General features: G+C 37.7%; 1 protein-coding gene across 1 annotated transcript in view; it reads left to right on the forward strand.

Annotated features, from left to right (window-relative positions):
* The window catches only part of LRP1B (LDL receptor related protein 1B), a 2070284-nt gene that overhangs the window by 1895800 nt on the left and 157145 nt on the right, over positions 1–17339 (forward strand). Inside the window, exon 72 of the mRNA XM_043894665.1 lies at positions 10886–11008. Coding sequence (XP_043750600.1) covers positions 10886–11008 — 123 coding nt within the window. The remainder of the gene's footprint in view (positions 1–10885; positions 11009–17339) is intronic.

Consider the following 17339-nt stretch of genomic DNA (forward strand, 5'->3'; position numbering starts at 1 on the left):
CTGTTTAGTTCTCTGGCCCATTTTTTGATTGGGTCATTTATTTTTCTGGAATTGAGCTGCAGGAGTTGCTTGTATATTTTTGAGATTAATCCTTTGTCTGTTTCTTCATTTGCTATTATTTTCTCCCAATCTGACGGCTGTCTCTTCACCTTACTTATAGTTTCTTTTGTAGTGCAAAAGCTTTTAAGTTTCATTAGATCCCATTTGTTTAGTTTTGCTTTTATTTCCAATATTCTGGGAGGTGGGTCATGGAGGATCTTGCTGTGATTTATGTCGGAGAGTGTTTTGCCTATGTTCTCCTCTAGGAGTTTTATAGTTTCTGGTCTTACATTTAGATCTTTAATCCATTTTGAGTTTATTTTTGTGTATGGTGTTAGAAAGTGTTCTAGTTTCATTCTTTTGCAAGTGGTTGACCAGTTTTCCCAGCACCACTTGTTAAAGAGGTTGTCTTTTTTCCATTGTATATCCTTGCCTCCTTTGTCAAAGATAAGGTGTCCATAGGTTCGTGGATTTATCTCTGGGCTTTCTATTCTGTTCCATTGGTCTATATTTCTGTCTTTGTGCCAGTACCACACTGTCTTGATGACTGTGGCTTTGTAGTAGAGTCTGAAGTCAGGCAGGTTGATTCCTCCAGTTCCATTCTTCTTTTTCAAGATTACTTTGGCTATTCGAGGTTTTTTGTATTTCCATACAAATTGTGAAATTCTTTGGTCTAGTTCTGTGAAAAATACCGTTGGTAGCTTGATAGGGATTGCATTGAATCTATAGATTGCTTTGGGTAGAATAGCCATTTTGACAATGTTGATTCTTCCAATCCATGAACACGGTATGTTTCTCCATCTGTTTGTGTCCTCTTTGATTTCTTTCATCAGTGTTTTATAGTTTTCTATGTATAGGTCTTTTGTTTCTTTAGGTAGATATATTCCTAAGTATTTTATTCTTTTTGTTGCAATGGTGAATGGTATTGTTTCCTTAATTTCTCTTTCTGTTTTTTCATTGTTAGTATATAGGAATGCAAGGGATTTCTGTGTGTTAATTTTATATCCTGTAACTTTACTATATTCGTTGATTAGTTCTAGTAATTTTCTGGTAGAGTCTTTAGGGTTTTCTATATAGAGGATCATGTCATCTGCAAACAGTGAGAGTTTCACTTCTTCTTTTCCTATCTGGATTCCTTTTACTTCTTTTTCTGCTCTGATTGCTGTGGCCAAAACTTCCAACACTATGTTGAACTGTAGTGGTGAGAGTGGGCACCCTTGTCTTGTTCCTGATTTCAGGGGAAATGCTTTCAATTTTTCACCATTGAGGGTGATGCTTGCTGTGGGTTTGTCATATATAGCTTTTATTATGTTGAGGTATGTTCCTTCTATTCCTGCTTTTTGGAGAGTTTTAATCATAAATGAGTGTTGAATTTTGTCAAAGGCTTTCTCTGCATCTATTGAGATAATCATATGGTTTTTACCTTTCAATTTGTTAATGTGGTGTATTACATTGATTGATTTGCGGATATTGAAGAATCCTTGCATTCCTGGGATAAAGCCCACTTGGTCGTGGTGTATGATTTTTTTAATATGTTGTTGGATTCTGTTTGCTAGAATTTTGTTAAGGATTTTTGCATCTATGTTCATCAGTGATATTGGCCTGTAGTTTTCTTTTTTTGTGGCATCTTTGTCAGGTTTTGGAATTAGGGTGATGGTGGCCTCATAGAATGAGTTTGGAAGTTTACCTTCTTCTGCAATTTTCTGGAAGAGTTTGAGTAAGATAGGTGTTAGCTCTTCTCTAAATTTTTGGTAGAATTCAGCTGTGAAGCCATCTGGTCCTGGGCTTTTGTTTGCTGGAAGATTTTTGATTACAGTTTCGATTTCCTTGCCTGTAATGGGTCTGTTAAGATCTTCTATTTCTTCCTGGTTCAGTTTTGGAAAGTTATACTTTTCTAAGAATTTGTCCATTTCATCCAAGTTGTCCATTTTATTGGCATAGAGCTGCTGGTAGTAGTCTCTTATGATCCTTTGTATTTCAGTGTTGTCTGTTGTGATCTCTCCATTTTCATTTCTAATTTTGTTAATTTGGTTCTTCTCTCTTTGTTTCTTAATGAGTCTTGTTAATGGTTTGTCAATTTTGTTTATTTTTTCAAAAAACCAGCTTTTAGCTTTGTTGATTTTTGCTATGGTCTCTTTAGTTTCTATTGCATTTATTTCTGCCTTAATTTTTAAGATTTCTTTCCTTCTGCTAACCCTGGGGTTCTTCATTTCTTCCTTCTCTAATTGCTTTAGGTGTAGAGTTAGGTTATTTATTTGGCTTTTTTCTTGTTTCTTGATGTAAGCCTGTAATGCTATGAACCTTCCCCTTAGCACTGCTTTTACAGTGTCCCATAGGTTTTGGGTTGTTGTGTTTTCATTTTCATTAATTTCTATACATATTTTGATTTCTTTTTTGATTTCTTCTATGATTTGTTGGTTATTCAGAAGTGTGTTATTTAGCCTCCAGGTGTTTGAATTTTTAACAATTTTTTTCCTGTAATTGAGATCTAATCTTACTGCACTGTGGTCAGAAAAGATGACTGGAATGATTTCAATTTTTTTGAATTTTCCAAGACTAGATTTATGGCCCAGGATGTGATCTATTCTGGAGAAGGTTCCGTGTGCACTTGAGAAAAAGGTGAAGTTGATTGTTTTGGGGTGAAATGTCCTATAGATATCAATTAGGTCTAGCTGGTCCATTGTGTCATTTAAAGTTCGTGTTTCCTTGTTAATTTTCTGTTTAGTTGATCTATCCATAGTTGTGAGTGGGGTATTAAAGTCTCCCACTATTATTGTGTTACTATTAATTTCCTCTTTCATACTCATTAGTGTTTGCCGTACATATTGCGGTGCTCCTATGTTGGGTGCATATATATTTATAATTGTTATATCTTCTTCTTGGATTGATCCTTTGATCATTATGTAGTGTCCTTCTTTGTCTCTTTTCACAGCTTTTATTTGAAAGTCTATTTTATCTGATATGAGTATTGCGACTCCTGCTTTCTTTTGGTCTCCATTTGCATGAAATATTTTTTTCCAGCCCTTCACTTTTAGTCTGTATGTGTCTCTTGTTTTGAGGTGGGTCTCTTGTAGACAGCATATATGGGGGTCTTGTTTTTGTATCCATTCAGCCAATCTTTGTCTTTTGGTTGGGGCATTCAACCCATTTACATTTAAGGTAATTATTGATAGGTGTGGTCCCGTTGCCATTTACTTTGTTGTTTTGGGTTCACGTTTATACAACCTTTCTGCATTTCCTGTCTAGAGAAGATCCTTTAGCATTTGTTGAAGAGCTGGTTTGGTGGTGCTGAATTCTCTCAGCTTTTGCTTATCTGTAAAGCTTTTGAGTTCTCCTTCATATCTGAATGAGATCCTTGCTGGATACAGTAATCTAGGTTGTAGGTTATTCTCTTTCATTACTTTCAGGACGTCCTGCCATTCCCTTCTGGCCTGGAGGGTTTCTATTGATAGGTCAGCTGTTATCCTTATGGGAATCCCTTTGTGTGTTATTTGTTGTTTTTCCCTTGCTGCTTTTAATATTTGTTCTTTGTGTTTGATCTTTGTTAGTTTGATTAATATGTGTCTTGGGGTGTTTCGCCTTGGGTTTATCCTGTTTGGGACTCTCTGGGTTTCTTGGACTTGAGTGGCTATTTCCTTCCCCATTTTAGGGAAGTTTTCAGCTATTATCTCCTCGAGTATTTTCTCATGGCCTTTCTTTTTGTCTTCTTCTTCTGGAACTCCTATGATTCGAATGTTGGGGCGTTTCACAGTGTCCCAGAGGTCCCTGAGGTTGTCCTCATTTCTTTTGATCCTTTTTTCTTTTTTCCTCTCTGCTTCATTTATTTCCACCATTTTATCTTCTACCTCACTTATCCTATCTTCTGCCTCCGTTATTCTACTCTTGGTTCCCTCCAAAGTGTTTTTGATCTCATTCATTGCATTGTTCATTTTTAATTGACTCTTTTTTATTTCTTCTAGGTCTTTATTAAACAATTCTTGTATCTTTTCAATCTTTGTCTCCAGGCTATTTATCTGTAACTCCATTTTGTTTTCAAGATTTTGGATCATTTTTATTATCATTATTCTAAATTCTTTTTCAGGTAGATTCCCTATCTCCTCCTCTTTTGTTTGACTTGGTGGGCATTTTTCATGTTCCTTTACCTGTTGGGTATTTCTTTGCCTTTTCATCTTGTTTAGATTGCTGTGTCTGGAGTGGACTTTCTGTATTCTGGAGGTCTGTGGTTCCTTTTTATTGTGGAGGATTTACCCAGTGGGTGGGGTTAGACGGTTGGCTTGTCAAGGTTTCCCGGTTAGGGAAGCTTGCGTCAGTGTACTGGTGCGTGGAACTTGATTTCTTCTTTTTGGAGAGCAATGGAGTGCCCAGTAATGAGTTTTGAGATGGGTCTATGTGTTAGGTGTCACCTTGGGCAGCCTGTATGTTGACATTCGGGGCTATGTTCCTGTGTTGCTGGAGAATTTGCGTGGTATGTCTTGCTCTAAAACTTACTGGCTCTTGGGTGGTGGTTGGTTTCAGTGTAGGTATGGAGGCTTTTGGACGGTCACTTATTGCTTAAAGTTCCATGTAGTCAGGAGTTTTCTGGTGTTCTCAGGTTTTGGGCTTAAGTTTCCTGCCTCTGGATTTCAGTTTTATTCTTCCTGTAGTCTCAGGACTTCTCCAACTATACAGCACTGACAATAAAACTTCTAGGTTAATGGCGAACAGATTCTCCCCTGTTAGGGACACCCAGAGAGGTTCACAGAGTTACATGAACAGGAGAAAAGGGAGGAGGGAGATAGAGATGAGCAGGAGGAGAAAAAGGGGGACTCAAGAGGAGAGAGCCAGATCTACGCAGCTGTCTGTTCCCAGAGTGTTCTCTGTATCTCAGACACCTACAAGGATTCACAGAATTGGATTGGGAAGAGAAGGGGAAAGGAGGAAATAGAGGTGTTCTGAGGTAGAAAACAGAGAGTCAAGATTGGGAGAGAATAATCTTCGGTTTAAAGATAGGGCTTCTCTTTTTTTTTTTTTGGTAAGGTTATAGTGTAGTGAAAATGAAAATGAAGAGTAGTAGAGGAGTTCTAGAGGACTTTAAAAGAAATAAGAGAAAAAGAAAAATAGAAAATAAAAGAGAAAACGGAAAGGAAAAAAAAGAAGAAAAAGAAAAAAAAGAAAAAAAAAAAAAGAAAGAAAGAAGAAAAAAAAAAAATTTTTTTTTCCCCCTAATTAAAAAAATCGTAAAAATCTATGAAAATGAAAGTTAAGGAGTAATGGGGGAGTAATAGGGAATTTTAAAGGAAAATAAAAGAGAAAAAATAAAAAAGAAAAAATATAAAAAGAAAAAAAAATTTTTTTTTTTTCCTTACTTAGAAAAAAAAAGTAAAAATATATCTAGGAGTTTCTCTGGAGCTGTTGCGGTCAGTGTGGGTTCGGCTCAGTTTCAGATAGCTCCTCGTTCCAGCTTACACTTCTCGATATCTACAGGGCCCTTCCGTGAAGTCGGTGTTTTCTACAGGGATTTTAATCTGTTGCACCAGTCCCTTCTGAAGCGGTTCCCTTTGTTTATTTGGCTTCTGTTTGCCGGTCTCTTCAGAGCCTCATTTCCGCCCTGACACAGGCGGGCGGAGGTGGACTCTTCAGGTAGCTAGTTCCGTTGCGCTGCTGGGAGGGGCTGACGCTGCGGGGAGGGGCTGGCGCTGCGGGGCGGGGCTGACGCTGCGGGGAGGGGCTGGCCCTGCGGGGGCGGGCTGGCGCTGCCGGGAGGGGCTGACGCTGCTTTCTCCGTCTGCGCTGCTCAGGCTCCCGGCTGTTCTATATGGAGCGCGCCCCGCGCTGCGCTAGGTTCCAGCCCTCGGGTGTTACACAAAAGCGCGGAAGGAAAAGCTGCGCCTGCTCTCTGTGCCTTCCCCGTCAGAGCGGTCCAGGCAGCGAGGGGCTTGATGGGCGCACTATCTCCAGGTGTGGCGCACTCACTCCCTTCCACGGACCCAGTCTCAGTTTCCGCTGGCGCCAGTCGGGTGCGCGCGCCTTCCGCCCTCTGCGTCCCCAGCCCCAGTCCCCGCCCGCGCCGGTCGGGTGCCTGCGCCCTGTGTCTCGCCGCGACCTTCCCCTCCCCCCTGCCTCCTGCCTCCGGCGGGGCTGGGCGGGTCCGCAGCCTGCGACCTCTTCTTGGGACTTTCTCCGTCCCTTTGTTCTGCGAACGGCCGGCAGTGTGTTCCCGCCGGTCAATTTTCCCTCTTTTGGTCTCCCACAGTTCAAGTTGGCACCTCACAGAAGCTCCCTCCGATTGTCCTCAGGGCACTCAGGCCCGGACCCCAGCCCAAGCAAGGCCGCCTAAGACTCCCTTCCCGGGACGGGTCTCCGTCCTTAGCTCTTTTGTCTCACTTTTTATCTTTTATATTTTGTCCTACCTCCTTTCGAAGACAATGGTCTGCTTTTCTGGGCGCCTGATGACCTCAGCTAGCGATCAGAAGTTGTTTTGTGAGGTTTGCTCTGCATTCAGTTATTCTTTTGATGAATTTGTAGGAGAGAAAGTGGTCTCCCCGTCCTACTCCTCCGCCATCTTGGCTCCTCAGGTTATTGTTAATTACAATGCTTGTTTCTATTTTTCTAATAACCTCCCATTGAGCTGATCAAGAACATGACTAGGAAACTGGAATTTTAATCCAGTTAATCTCTTTAAATTATGCCTGTTTTAAATTGTTTATGTTCACTTACTGCCATTTCACAATATGCTTTTTAAGTTAGGATATCTTGGAACCCCTTCATGCATTTGTTTGAAATGCAAATTTTTCCTAGTACAATGGGAAGCCTTTATCAAATTATCATAAAACCTTTGCCTTTGTGTTATAATTATGATTTCATATGTATTTCTCTTCTTCTTAATAAAAATAGTGGCATGTCTGACACTCTTATGGGGACAATTATAATGTTATCTAATTCAATACCTTTGGGAACTCATATTTTTTTTCCTTTTAACAAGACTGGTGTGCTACTAATCTCTCTTTTTTTACTTTTTTTGAATAATCAAAGGATATTCACAAATTCTGTTTGAATTTCATCCATTTTAGAATATAATACGTGATACGATTTAGTCATTAGAATCTTTATTCTGAAAGAACGCAACTCTATTTCATATCCTGTGGATTTTGATACTGAATTAAGCCAACACTTACCTCATACCCCTATTCATATCTTTAATACTAAAGACTGTCCTATCTTTTTTGTTTGTTTGTTTTTAGATACTTATTAAATGGTAATATATTTTCTTGTGTTGATTTTGATGATTGAGCTTATTTTAAGGTTTAGGGCATTTTAGAGCTGAACATTTGGAGTAGGAAATGGCAACCCACTCCAGTAGTCTTGCCAGGAAAATCCCATGAACAGAGGAACCTGGAAAGCTACAGTCCATAGGGTCTCAAAAAGTCAGACATGTCTGAATGACTGAGCAGGTATAGTTGAACATTGCAAGTGTTTGAAAGAAAGGGGCATCCCAAAGCCAGATACTGAACTGTCAGAAGTCTCACGTGGTGACATTCATCATGCTGGACTCACTAAGGACTTGAATTTATCTGTATCTTAGAGTTTGTTAGTGCTCAAGGATGTCACTGTGAGCTGTACCAGTTCTGTCAAGCATTTTGTAGGAAAACTTAGAACGGTTGTGATTGATAGCATTATAAATTCTTGGTCTCAGTTTGAACTATCACTCAAGATTCTAAGCAATCTACCTATATATTTTTAATCATCTCTCTCTACCATTAACCCTACCAGGTTTTTAAAAAGTTGATTTTCTTTCTCACATTCTACTTCACAGCAGCAGTAAAAATCATGAGCTTATTTTAACATCTGGACACAAAATTAATTAAGCTACCTATTTCTATGCCTAGCCTTTCTTTTCTCTTAAAATAGGTTTGTCTCATCTCCAGTCTAAGGATAATCCTTTTATTTGTTTAAGATCTCAAATCCTTCACACTTTCTTGATTCTCAGAGAACTCATGTGAATTACCTTTTCTCTCTGCTGTATCCTCTACCTTACTTTATTTGCTGATTTTTTTCTGAGAAGCATTTATATACCCATTCTGACATCTGTTTTACTCCATACAAGCAATCAAGCTCTCTGACTTACCCAACTTCCTCTTTTCTTCCTTCCCTTTAAGGCCAAACTTCGGAACTATTACTTCTGTGTATATGATAACCAACTGCAAACATTTTTCTAAACCCACCACCACTTCACTAAATCTACTGTCTTAGCATTATTTATATGTGCTAACTATTACCTTCTTGTTCGAACACTTTTCAGATATTTCTCTGACCACTATGGCTACTTCTCAGTCTCTTTTGTAGATTTTGCTTTATTCATTCAATCTTTCAATGCTAATTTCCTCTGGGTTATATTCTAAATTTCAGGTAACATCTATATTCTGATCATTCTCAACTATGCATTTACAGTTCAGAAACCTTTCCTGTATTTTAGACACATTTATCCTCTAGCCTGTTAAATATCACCACATGGTTGTCTTACCAGTAACTTAAATGGATTATGTCATTATTTCCACCAATACTGATCCAAATGCTATGCTCTGTTATTTATTGAATAATGCCAGCATTCACCAAATGGTCCAAATAAACCAAAAATTGAGTCCTGTGTTTGACTACTCATCTCCCTTTACCCCTCATCAAGTTTGTCATCAGGTCCTGACGATTCTACCTCCTGAAGAGTTCTCAAATATATCAACAACTACTCTAAATCAAGTTACCATCCATTCTTTTCTGATTGACTGCAAGCATTCTTCAAACTGGTCTTTTTTCTTGTCTTAGCTTTACTCTCCCTGTTTTCATGTTTAAGCTTTCCACACTGTAGCTAAGGTTGTCACTCTAAAACCCAAATCTGATTCTGTCCTCATTTCCTAAAGTAAATCTTTGCTACTGAAAGTGAATTACTAGAGATTTGTGTGCAAGTCAAAGCTCAAAAGAATAAGAGCTTATTGACCCTAACAAGCTTAGGGTTATTATTCTCTCAAAAGTATATCCACAAGATGAATAATACTTCTTTCTTGGAATTTTCTAGGCTTGCAAGGATGAGCAGTATCAGTCTGCAGCTCTATGTTTTAATAAACATATCCATTTTAAACATGTCAACATGTTCAACCATCAAATCTTGCCAATATGGAAACAGTATTTCTTATGTTATATATGAAATTTAAGTTGGTAGTATAAGTCTCTGAAGGCAATCATTTATCTTCATTTTACATTCCCATCAAGTTTCTTTGTGTTGTTTCCCCAGGTACTCTTTGAAAATATGATCTTATAAATCTTAATCATACCTCTTTTGTAAGATATGAAGATGTTAAGCTCCATAGAAATTAATACACTTTTCCAAAGCAAAACAAAGCAAGTTCTTAATTCCCTAACCATTGCTGTTTCTGCTATATAGTGCTATGTATCTAGACATATATAACTAAAGTTTATTTATACTCTGTGTCCTTTACTTGTGGTAGGTGTATTTAACTTAAAGTTAGAATGTCCATATATTCTTGCTGCTTTCTATTTAATTTTAAAAAGAGAAAGGATGAAAACATTTAAAAGATGGTCACAAAGGAGTTCCCTGGAGGCCCAGTAATTAAGACTCTGGGCTTCCAACGCAGAGGGTATGGGGTTAAATCTCTGGTCTGGTCAAGGAACTAAGATCCCACATACCATGTGGTACAGCCAAAAAATTAAAAATTAAATTGAAAGTAAAGATATATTCTTTAAAAATAAATTAAAAATACTCATAAGAGTATCCCATAGTACAGTGTTTATTAGAATAGCTAGTTCCCTGGGGGCTCAGATGTTAAATAACCCACCTGCAATGCAGGAGACCTGGGGTCAGTCCTTGGGTGGGGAAGATCCCCTAGAGGAGGTCCTGGCAACCCACTCCAGTATTCTTGCCTGGAGAATCCTCATGAACAGAGGAGCGTGGTGGGCCACAGTCCCTAGGTCGCAGAGTCAGACACAACTGAGTGACTAAGCACACAGCACAGTATTTCATCACATCACCAACTTCTGCATGCGTGCATGCATTAGAAATTGCTTCTATCATGCCTGACTCCTTGTGACCCTATGGACTGTAGCCCACCAGGCTCCTGTCTCTGGTATTCTCAGGCAAGAATACTGAAGTGGATCCCCCTGCCCTCCTCCAGAAGAGCTTCCTGACCCAGGGATCGAACCCACCAACTTATAATTGTTATGAAATTAGTTGTTTCTCTATGACTATAAAAACATTTTACTGGTTTTTCTGTCTTACATGATTCAGTTTGTCAGTTTTCAGATACAAATGAATTATTAAATCGCTTTTCAAGTAACTTTTCTTGCCAGAAGAGCATAATTTTTGGTAATGAAAATTAGTACTAGAAACCTAAGTTTCTTTACACTCAATAATGTAGAAATGATGTGAAATGGAAGGGAATTTATATTTAAGAAAACTTTATTCTCGCGACTTCTCTGGTGGTCCAGTGACTAAGACTCAATGCTCCCATTGCAGGGGCCCCAGGTTCAATCCCTGGTCAAGGAACTAGATTCCACATGCTGCAAATAAGGTCCAGCACAGCCAAACAAAAAAACAAGTAATTTTTTTTAAAGAAAACTTCATTCTATCATCTTATTCTCAATATTCTGTAAAGAAAATATGATACATGTGAGGGTGATATCAGATTGCTTTGAAAAGTTGACAGTGAATACTGTTTTTAAAAAAGCTTGGACGTATAATATTTTACAGGAAAAAAATAAGGAAATGAGACACTTCTACTGTGCTAAGAATTAGAGAAATATGTGTTTTGCTGACTGGAATTAATTATGCTGTATATCTGTCTTTTGTTTTAAAATGAAGGAGGAAATATATGTAGAGCAGATGAGTTCCTTTGCAACAATTCACTTTGCAAACTGCATTTCTGGGTGTGTGATGGAGAAGACGACTGTGGAGACAACTCTGATGAAGCTCCTGACATGTGTGGTATGGCATTTCCCACGGCTCTAGATTCTACTCTCCTCCCCTGGTGTAGTGCGCCAGCATGATTCAATGATGTGGTGAGGTGAACCACAAATTCTGCCATCCCAGGGTTAGGTAGATAACATGTAACCACAGATACAGCTTTTGCTCAAGTAATAATAACCCTGCTCAGAGTTTACGACTTTGAGAGCCCTCTTAAATCTGAACTTGCACATGTCAACACTACTCAAAAGATAGATTATGGTCTGTCTAGGAGGATTTAGAGTAGTTCACCTTTTGAATTGAGTAAGGTTCATATAAAGACTTAAGCTTTATACCCAATTGATGTTTTAGGTTAAAACAATTTTTTTGACAAATAAGTATGGAAAAAAATGTGCATAATAAAATCACATACTTTCACAAATCACCCACTACTGAGACTGGTTATTCAGAGAAGGGAGATAAATATGCATAGAGATATACAGATATTATCTATCTATCAATTTATCTGTATATCTCTCTATGGCAACCCAATCCAGTATTCTTGCCTGGAGAACCCCATGGACAGAGGAGCCTGGCAGACTACAGTCCATAGGGTTACAAAGAGTCAGACATGACTGAAGAGAGCATGCGTGCGTGCGCGCGCGCGCACACACACACACACACACGTCTATCTTTCTATCTATCTATCTATCTAGGGGCTTCCCAGGTGGCTCAGATGGTAAAGAATCTGCCTGCAATATGGGAGACCAGGGTTCGATCCCTGGGTCAGGAAGATCCCTTGAAGAAACAAATGGCTACCCATTCCAATATTCCTCTCTGGGGAATTCCATGGATGCAGGAGTCTGGCAGGCTATACAGTTCTTAGGGTCACAAAGAGTCAGACACGACTGAGCAACTAACACTTTCACATCTATCGATTTATCTATCGATCATCTATCTGTCTTACAAGAGTTAGGCAGATAACTACATTTAGGAGTTATTTAACATTTAAGTCTGAAAAATCTTAAAATTTATTTCTAATTCAAATTCAAGTTACTTCTGACTGACATTTGTCACAAGTATATTGTGCAACCAACAACTCTAAATGCACAGCTTTAGATCACCAAATTAAACAATTTCCTGTATTTGGTAAATATTGTCATTCTTAATGTCATTCTTTGTTTCTAATCAACATAAAAAGGAAATTTAACTTTTAGTTTAAAGAAAAATGCTACTGCTTTGGATATAAATATAAATATTCACATAATTAAAGAAAACATAGCATAAATATATGTAGTTACATGTACATATATGTACTTATATTCCGTGTTCTATTTGGTAAATCAAGTTATACTAATTTTTTATAGATGTTGATATTGACTCAGTTGAATAAAAAGCTCCAAAGCAAGGAGGTGGCTTTATTTTAAGCATGTTTTAAAACTTGAAAAAGGTAGTGTTTGGAGAATTGTTCTCTATAGGTACCCCTGATAAGTAACGTAACTAAATTTCAATTTCAGTTCTTCTACACAACATTACAGAGTGAATTCTAGAGAATCACCAGCGATAGCATTATTTCTGAATCATAATACTTGAAAAAAATATTTCAAGTGTTTTACTTGAAATTTTTTCAAATTCAAAAATATTTCAAAGTTTACCAAGACAAGCCAGAAACTATTATTTTTAATAAAATATGTTTTTTCCTCTATTCTGTATTCCATTTCAGCACAAAAACTAGTGAGTGGTATAGGATTTGTTTGGAAACTAATTAACCATGTGGGGCTCCAGATCACACCCCACAGATCCATTTCCAGGGCCAGAAAGTGATTCTAAAGGACATATTACACAGTTGTTGGAAAACTTGTAAAATACATCCAGCTTAATTCTGTGAATGTTTTTGCATTCCCCTCAGTCATAAGTATCAACAATGAGTCAAGTTTTGATGTGATGGAGACTGTGCTAAAAACATAGGACATGGTTTCTTTGACAAGGAGATCATATTCTGGTTGGAAAATAATAATTTCCAGGTATTATATTTCTAGCAATAGTAGAATTAAATAAAGACAAGGTGTAGAGGGATAAAATGAACTCTGCCTGAAAGAAAATTAAAAGTAGACTAAAATACACCATAGGTATAGAGAACAGTGTGGGGGAAAGTATCATTCATTCATTTAATAGCTGTTAAACTAGAGATAATGATTGTTTTTGGTGAGATAATGATGAGAGAAACAGATAGGAACCCTAACTTCGCAGAGCTGAGAATCTAGTGGAAGAGGAATATTAATGATCACAAAACACATAGTTACAAACTATGATATATGTGCTGAAAGAAGTATAATAAATTATACAAATATAGAATTTTGCAGTTTTATTCTATATAGGGTTTTATTCAGTCTCACTTTATGAGAAGTAACATTTGAGTTTGAGTCTGAGAGATTTATAGCATCCAAGTAGGTGAAAGGGATGGAGTGGGAGTGGATGACACAATATTTTAGGCAAAGGAAACAAGATGTAGAAAGGCCGTGAGATAGAGCAAACCACAGTTTACTAGAGGAGTTGAATGATACGTGTGCTTGGCGAATACAGAGCATGCTAGATAATGGACAAAATTGAACTAACAGGAGAGATACCTGAAACTTTGTGAGTCTGGGGAGGGATTTTTAGATTTATCTTGAAACCAACTGAAAATATTATAGAGTTTTAAGTAGAGGAGGCACAGAGTCATATTTCTATTTCACAGATTTGGATAGAAAGAGGCAAGAATAGTTAAGATAATTGCAGAACTCAAGGCAATCTATGCTGGTAGCTTGGATTAAGATAATGACAGCACATGATGGCAACGTATACACAATTTGATTGTGATTTTAAAAGCAAAATGAATTGGAATAAATAATGGATCGGACATAGGAAGAGAAAGAGAGAGGAAGTTGGCAAGTGTAATTTATAGGCTGTTCTTGCTTGTACATTTGAATAGCTGGGGAACACAGGAAAAGGAACAGTTTGCAAGTAAAGGTTAGAAGTCTGGCTTGGATGTATTTGAGGAGACATTAAGTACAGATCACAAGGAGATGCTAGGTGTTTGGTTCTAGAGCTTAAAGAGCTGGTCTAGAAATATAAGTTTGACGGTCAGCAGAAAATGTAGTAAATTCTATGAAAATGTAGAGTAAGTTCTATGGAATTTGTAAGATTCAGGCAGAAAGGGAGCAAAACATAAAAGAAAGGGATTAAGATAGAATATCAAGGGCACCAAACATCTAAATAAATATGAGTAGCCAGAAGAGACTCAGGTGAGTAGTAAGATGATTAGGAAAAAAAAATGAAGTATGGCAAGAAAAATACCAAGGTAATAAAATATTACAAAAAAGATGAAATGGTTCCTGAAGAGGCAGGGAAATTGAGTTTCAGTGCAAGTTAAAACAGTCAGCTTTATATAAGGGTAGTGACCCCTTGAAGAGCTGAATCATTGGAAAAGACCCTGATGCTGGGAAAGATTGAATGCAAAAGGGAGAAGGGGACAATAGAGGATGTGATGGTTAGATAGCATCACCAACCCAGTGAATATGAATCTGAGCAAACTTCAGGACATAGTGAAGGACAGGGAAGCCTGGGGGACTTCAGCCCACGGGGTAGCAAAAAATTGGACAGGACTTAACAATTGAACAACAACAACAGAAGTGACCCCTCAAAATGAGTTGATAGAGTATATGTATATGCAGGTGAGGGACAGATGTTTATTGATATAATAATTTTTATCTTTTTATTTCCACTTATTTGTGTATAGTAAGGAAGTATGTTCATATATAGAATGTGAAAAGTTGGTGTGGTAGGGAGACTTGAAAGGAACATAGATTTGAATCATTATTGATTCAAAGGGTAAGAATGACATTATGTATAAAAAAATATATAAATATAGATATAAATGAGTGATTTCCAAGTAGTGTTCAGGGCCTATCTGACATTGATAAATATTCATATTTGTGATAGCAGTCAGCACTGCAGTATGATTATCTACAGCATTCCTAGGCTTCCCAAATGCACACACTGGGATAGCAGATGGCTTCATTTACCTAAGTTTGGGGATTCTGTTAGATAATTAAGAAGGATAAAAGCAAAAGTGCCAGAGAATGCAGATCATTTAGACTAAGTATTAATACTTAGAAAAATGTTCAAAATATAATAGGTTATCAATATCAAATAAGTAAATTAAGAAATAGAATGTGGTACATTTAAATGACTACTACTTGTTATGGAATGTAAATTAGCCCTCAGCAAAGCTATTAAAATCATAAAAACAAATAGAATTTAGAATCTAATGTCAGCAGAAAGGGAAATAAAAAGAAAAAAGGCATTGGTGAATAGGTAAGAGTTAGACTTACCTATTGGTGAATAGGTAAGAGTTAGTATCAAGGGACTAATGTTTCAGGTAAGACTGAAAAAGTGTCTTTAATGAGACTGGTTGAATTAAGAAGTTGGATAATTGAAGATTGTAGTCTGAATTTGGATCATTAAAATCAGTGGCTTTGTAAATGAAGCAATTGGAAATAATACCTTCAGGTATATCAGTAAATGTTTCTTATCTGCAAGCAATGGGAACTGTCATTGGCTGAATTAAGATAAATTTGTTGAAGTCCACCTATGTGCACAACATTCTAGAAGAAAGGTTGGCCTAGCTGGATTATAATAAAATAATATGTGGTATGAAAAATTCAGGAAGCTAAGAGGTGCATTTATTGGCTGGTTTTCTCATATGGATTTTGATGTCACCTAGGAGGCTGGAATAATTTGGATAGAGAGAAAGAACTGTGAGGAAAGGTGCTACAAACTTCAGTGAATTGGGAGGCGGTGATGTTTATAAGATTGATGAGAAAATAATGCGAGAAAAAAACATAACCAAATGCATGGACCTCAAAATAACAGTTTTGGTTTTAGTTTATTTTTTAAAAAGGAATAGGAATATATAGTAGCAGAGTTCTGGAAGCTATGGTAGAAAACTATGGGATAATGTGAGATTTGAGCAATTTTACAGCAGCAGTTTAAGAGGGCTGCGTACAGCTGATAACAGACCAGTTACAGGCCTTATGAAGGCAGTCAGGAGACAGATCTGTAGGTTGGCTTCTCCACTTTCTGATACCATGAGCTAATGGGAACAAGATTTAGGGGGTCTTAGTGTGTTAATGCACTTCCCAACTGCCTACAGTGCAGGAAATGCCAGAGATATGGGTTCGATTCTTGGGCTGGGAAGGTCCCCTGGAGCAGTGCATGGCTACCCACTCCATATGCTTGCCTGGAGAACCCCATGGACAGAGGAGCCTGGTGGGCTACAGTCCATAGGTCACAGAGTTGAATGCAACTGAAGTGACTGAGAACAGTCAGTTCCTAAAAAACCTGAAGGGGAGGAACTCTGCTTAGAATGTGAACCAAATTTTAATTAAAGCAAGAAAGTCAGGCAAAAAAGGGATGTGGCATATTTAAGGAGCTAATAAAGTGGTATTGCTAGAATCCTAAGAGTGACAAGGGATGAGCCTGTAGGAGTGGCATGGACAAGATTATTAGTCTATTATGCCAAATAAAATACCATACATTTTATTCTGGAAGTGACAGATAACTATGAAAGAAATGATCAGATGACTGTTCTGGTAGCTTTGGGAAGATCTTAGGTTGAGCAATGAAACAGACATTAAGGATTCTACTACAGTCATCTCTGTAACAAAGAGTGAAGAGCTGAGCTTCTGGAGTTGTAACTGGTGTGCATGGAGATGAGCGGGCAAATTTGGGGACAATTCCAACTGCACTTGTTGACTAATAAGAGTTGAAGCCTAATGGGAAGGTACACGTAGGATAATCCTAAACTTGTGCCTATGATGTGCCACTAACTGAACTATGGAAATAAGATAGTTTGTCTGAGGAGACAGAGGTCAAGGGAAGATAATGAAGAATTGAGTTTTGAAATTGTTGAATTTTAAATTCCCCACGGAACATACTCTAATTAATTGTGAGATGCTAGAATTATATAGAAAATTGAAAGTCTCCAGAGGATAGTGTCAAGTAAATCTATGAGAATGAATGAGACTGTCTAAGCAGAGAATTCTAGAGTGAGAATATGAGGAGACCAGCCAGCAACGGGCCCTGGATTGTCCTACATGTGAGGAAGAAAAGACATTAAAGATGCTTCATACTTTAGCGGTACAGGTCTTCAGATTCTGTAGTGATGGAAAAGACAAGTGTAAACTTCCCTGGATTTCATTGCTTCTTTAAATTGCACACACACACACAACATGAATAAATAAGATCACCTTATGTGCCTTAAATACATATCTACCTGTTTGTTCAAGGAGACAGACAGAGATTGAGAAATGCAGCTCTAGTGTTATTGGGA

The sequence above is a fragment of the Cervus elaphus genome, chromosome 33 (genome assembly GCF_910594005.1).
Source record: "Cervus elaphus chromosome 33, mCerEla1.1, whole genome shotgun sequence".
NCBI lineage: Eukaryota > Metazoa > Chordata > Mammalia > Artiodactyla > Cervidae > Cervus > Cervus elaphus.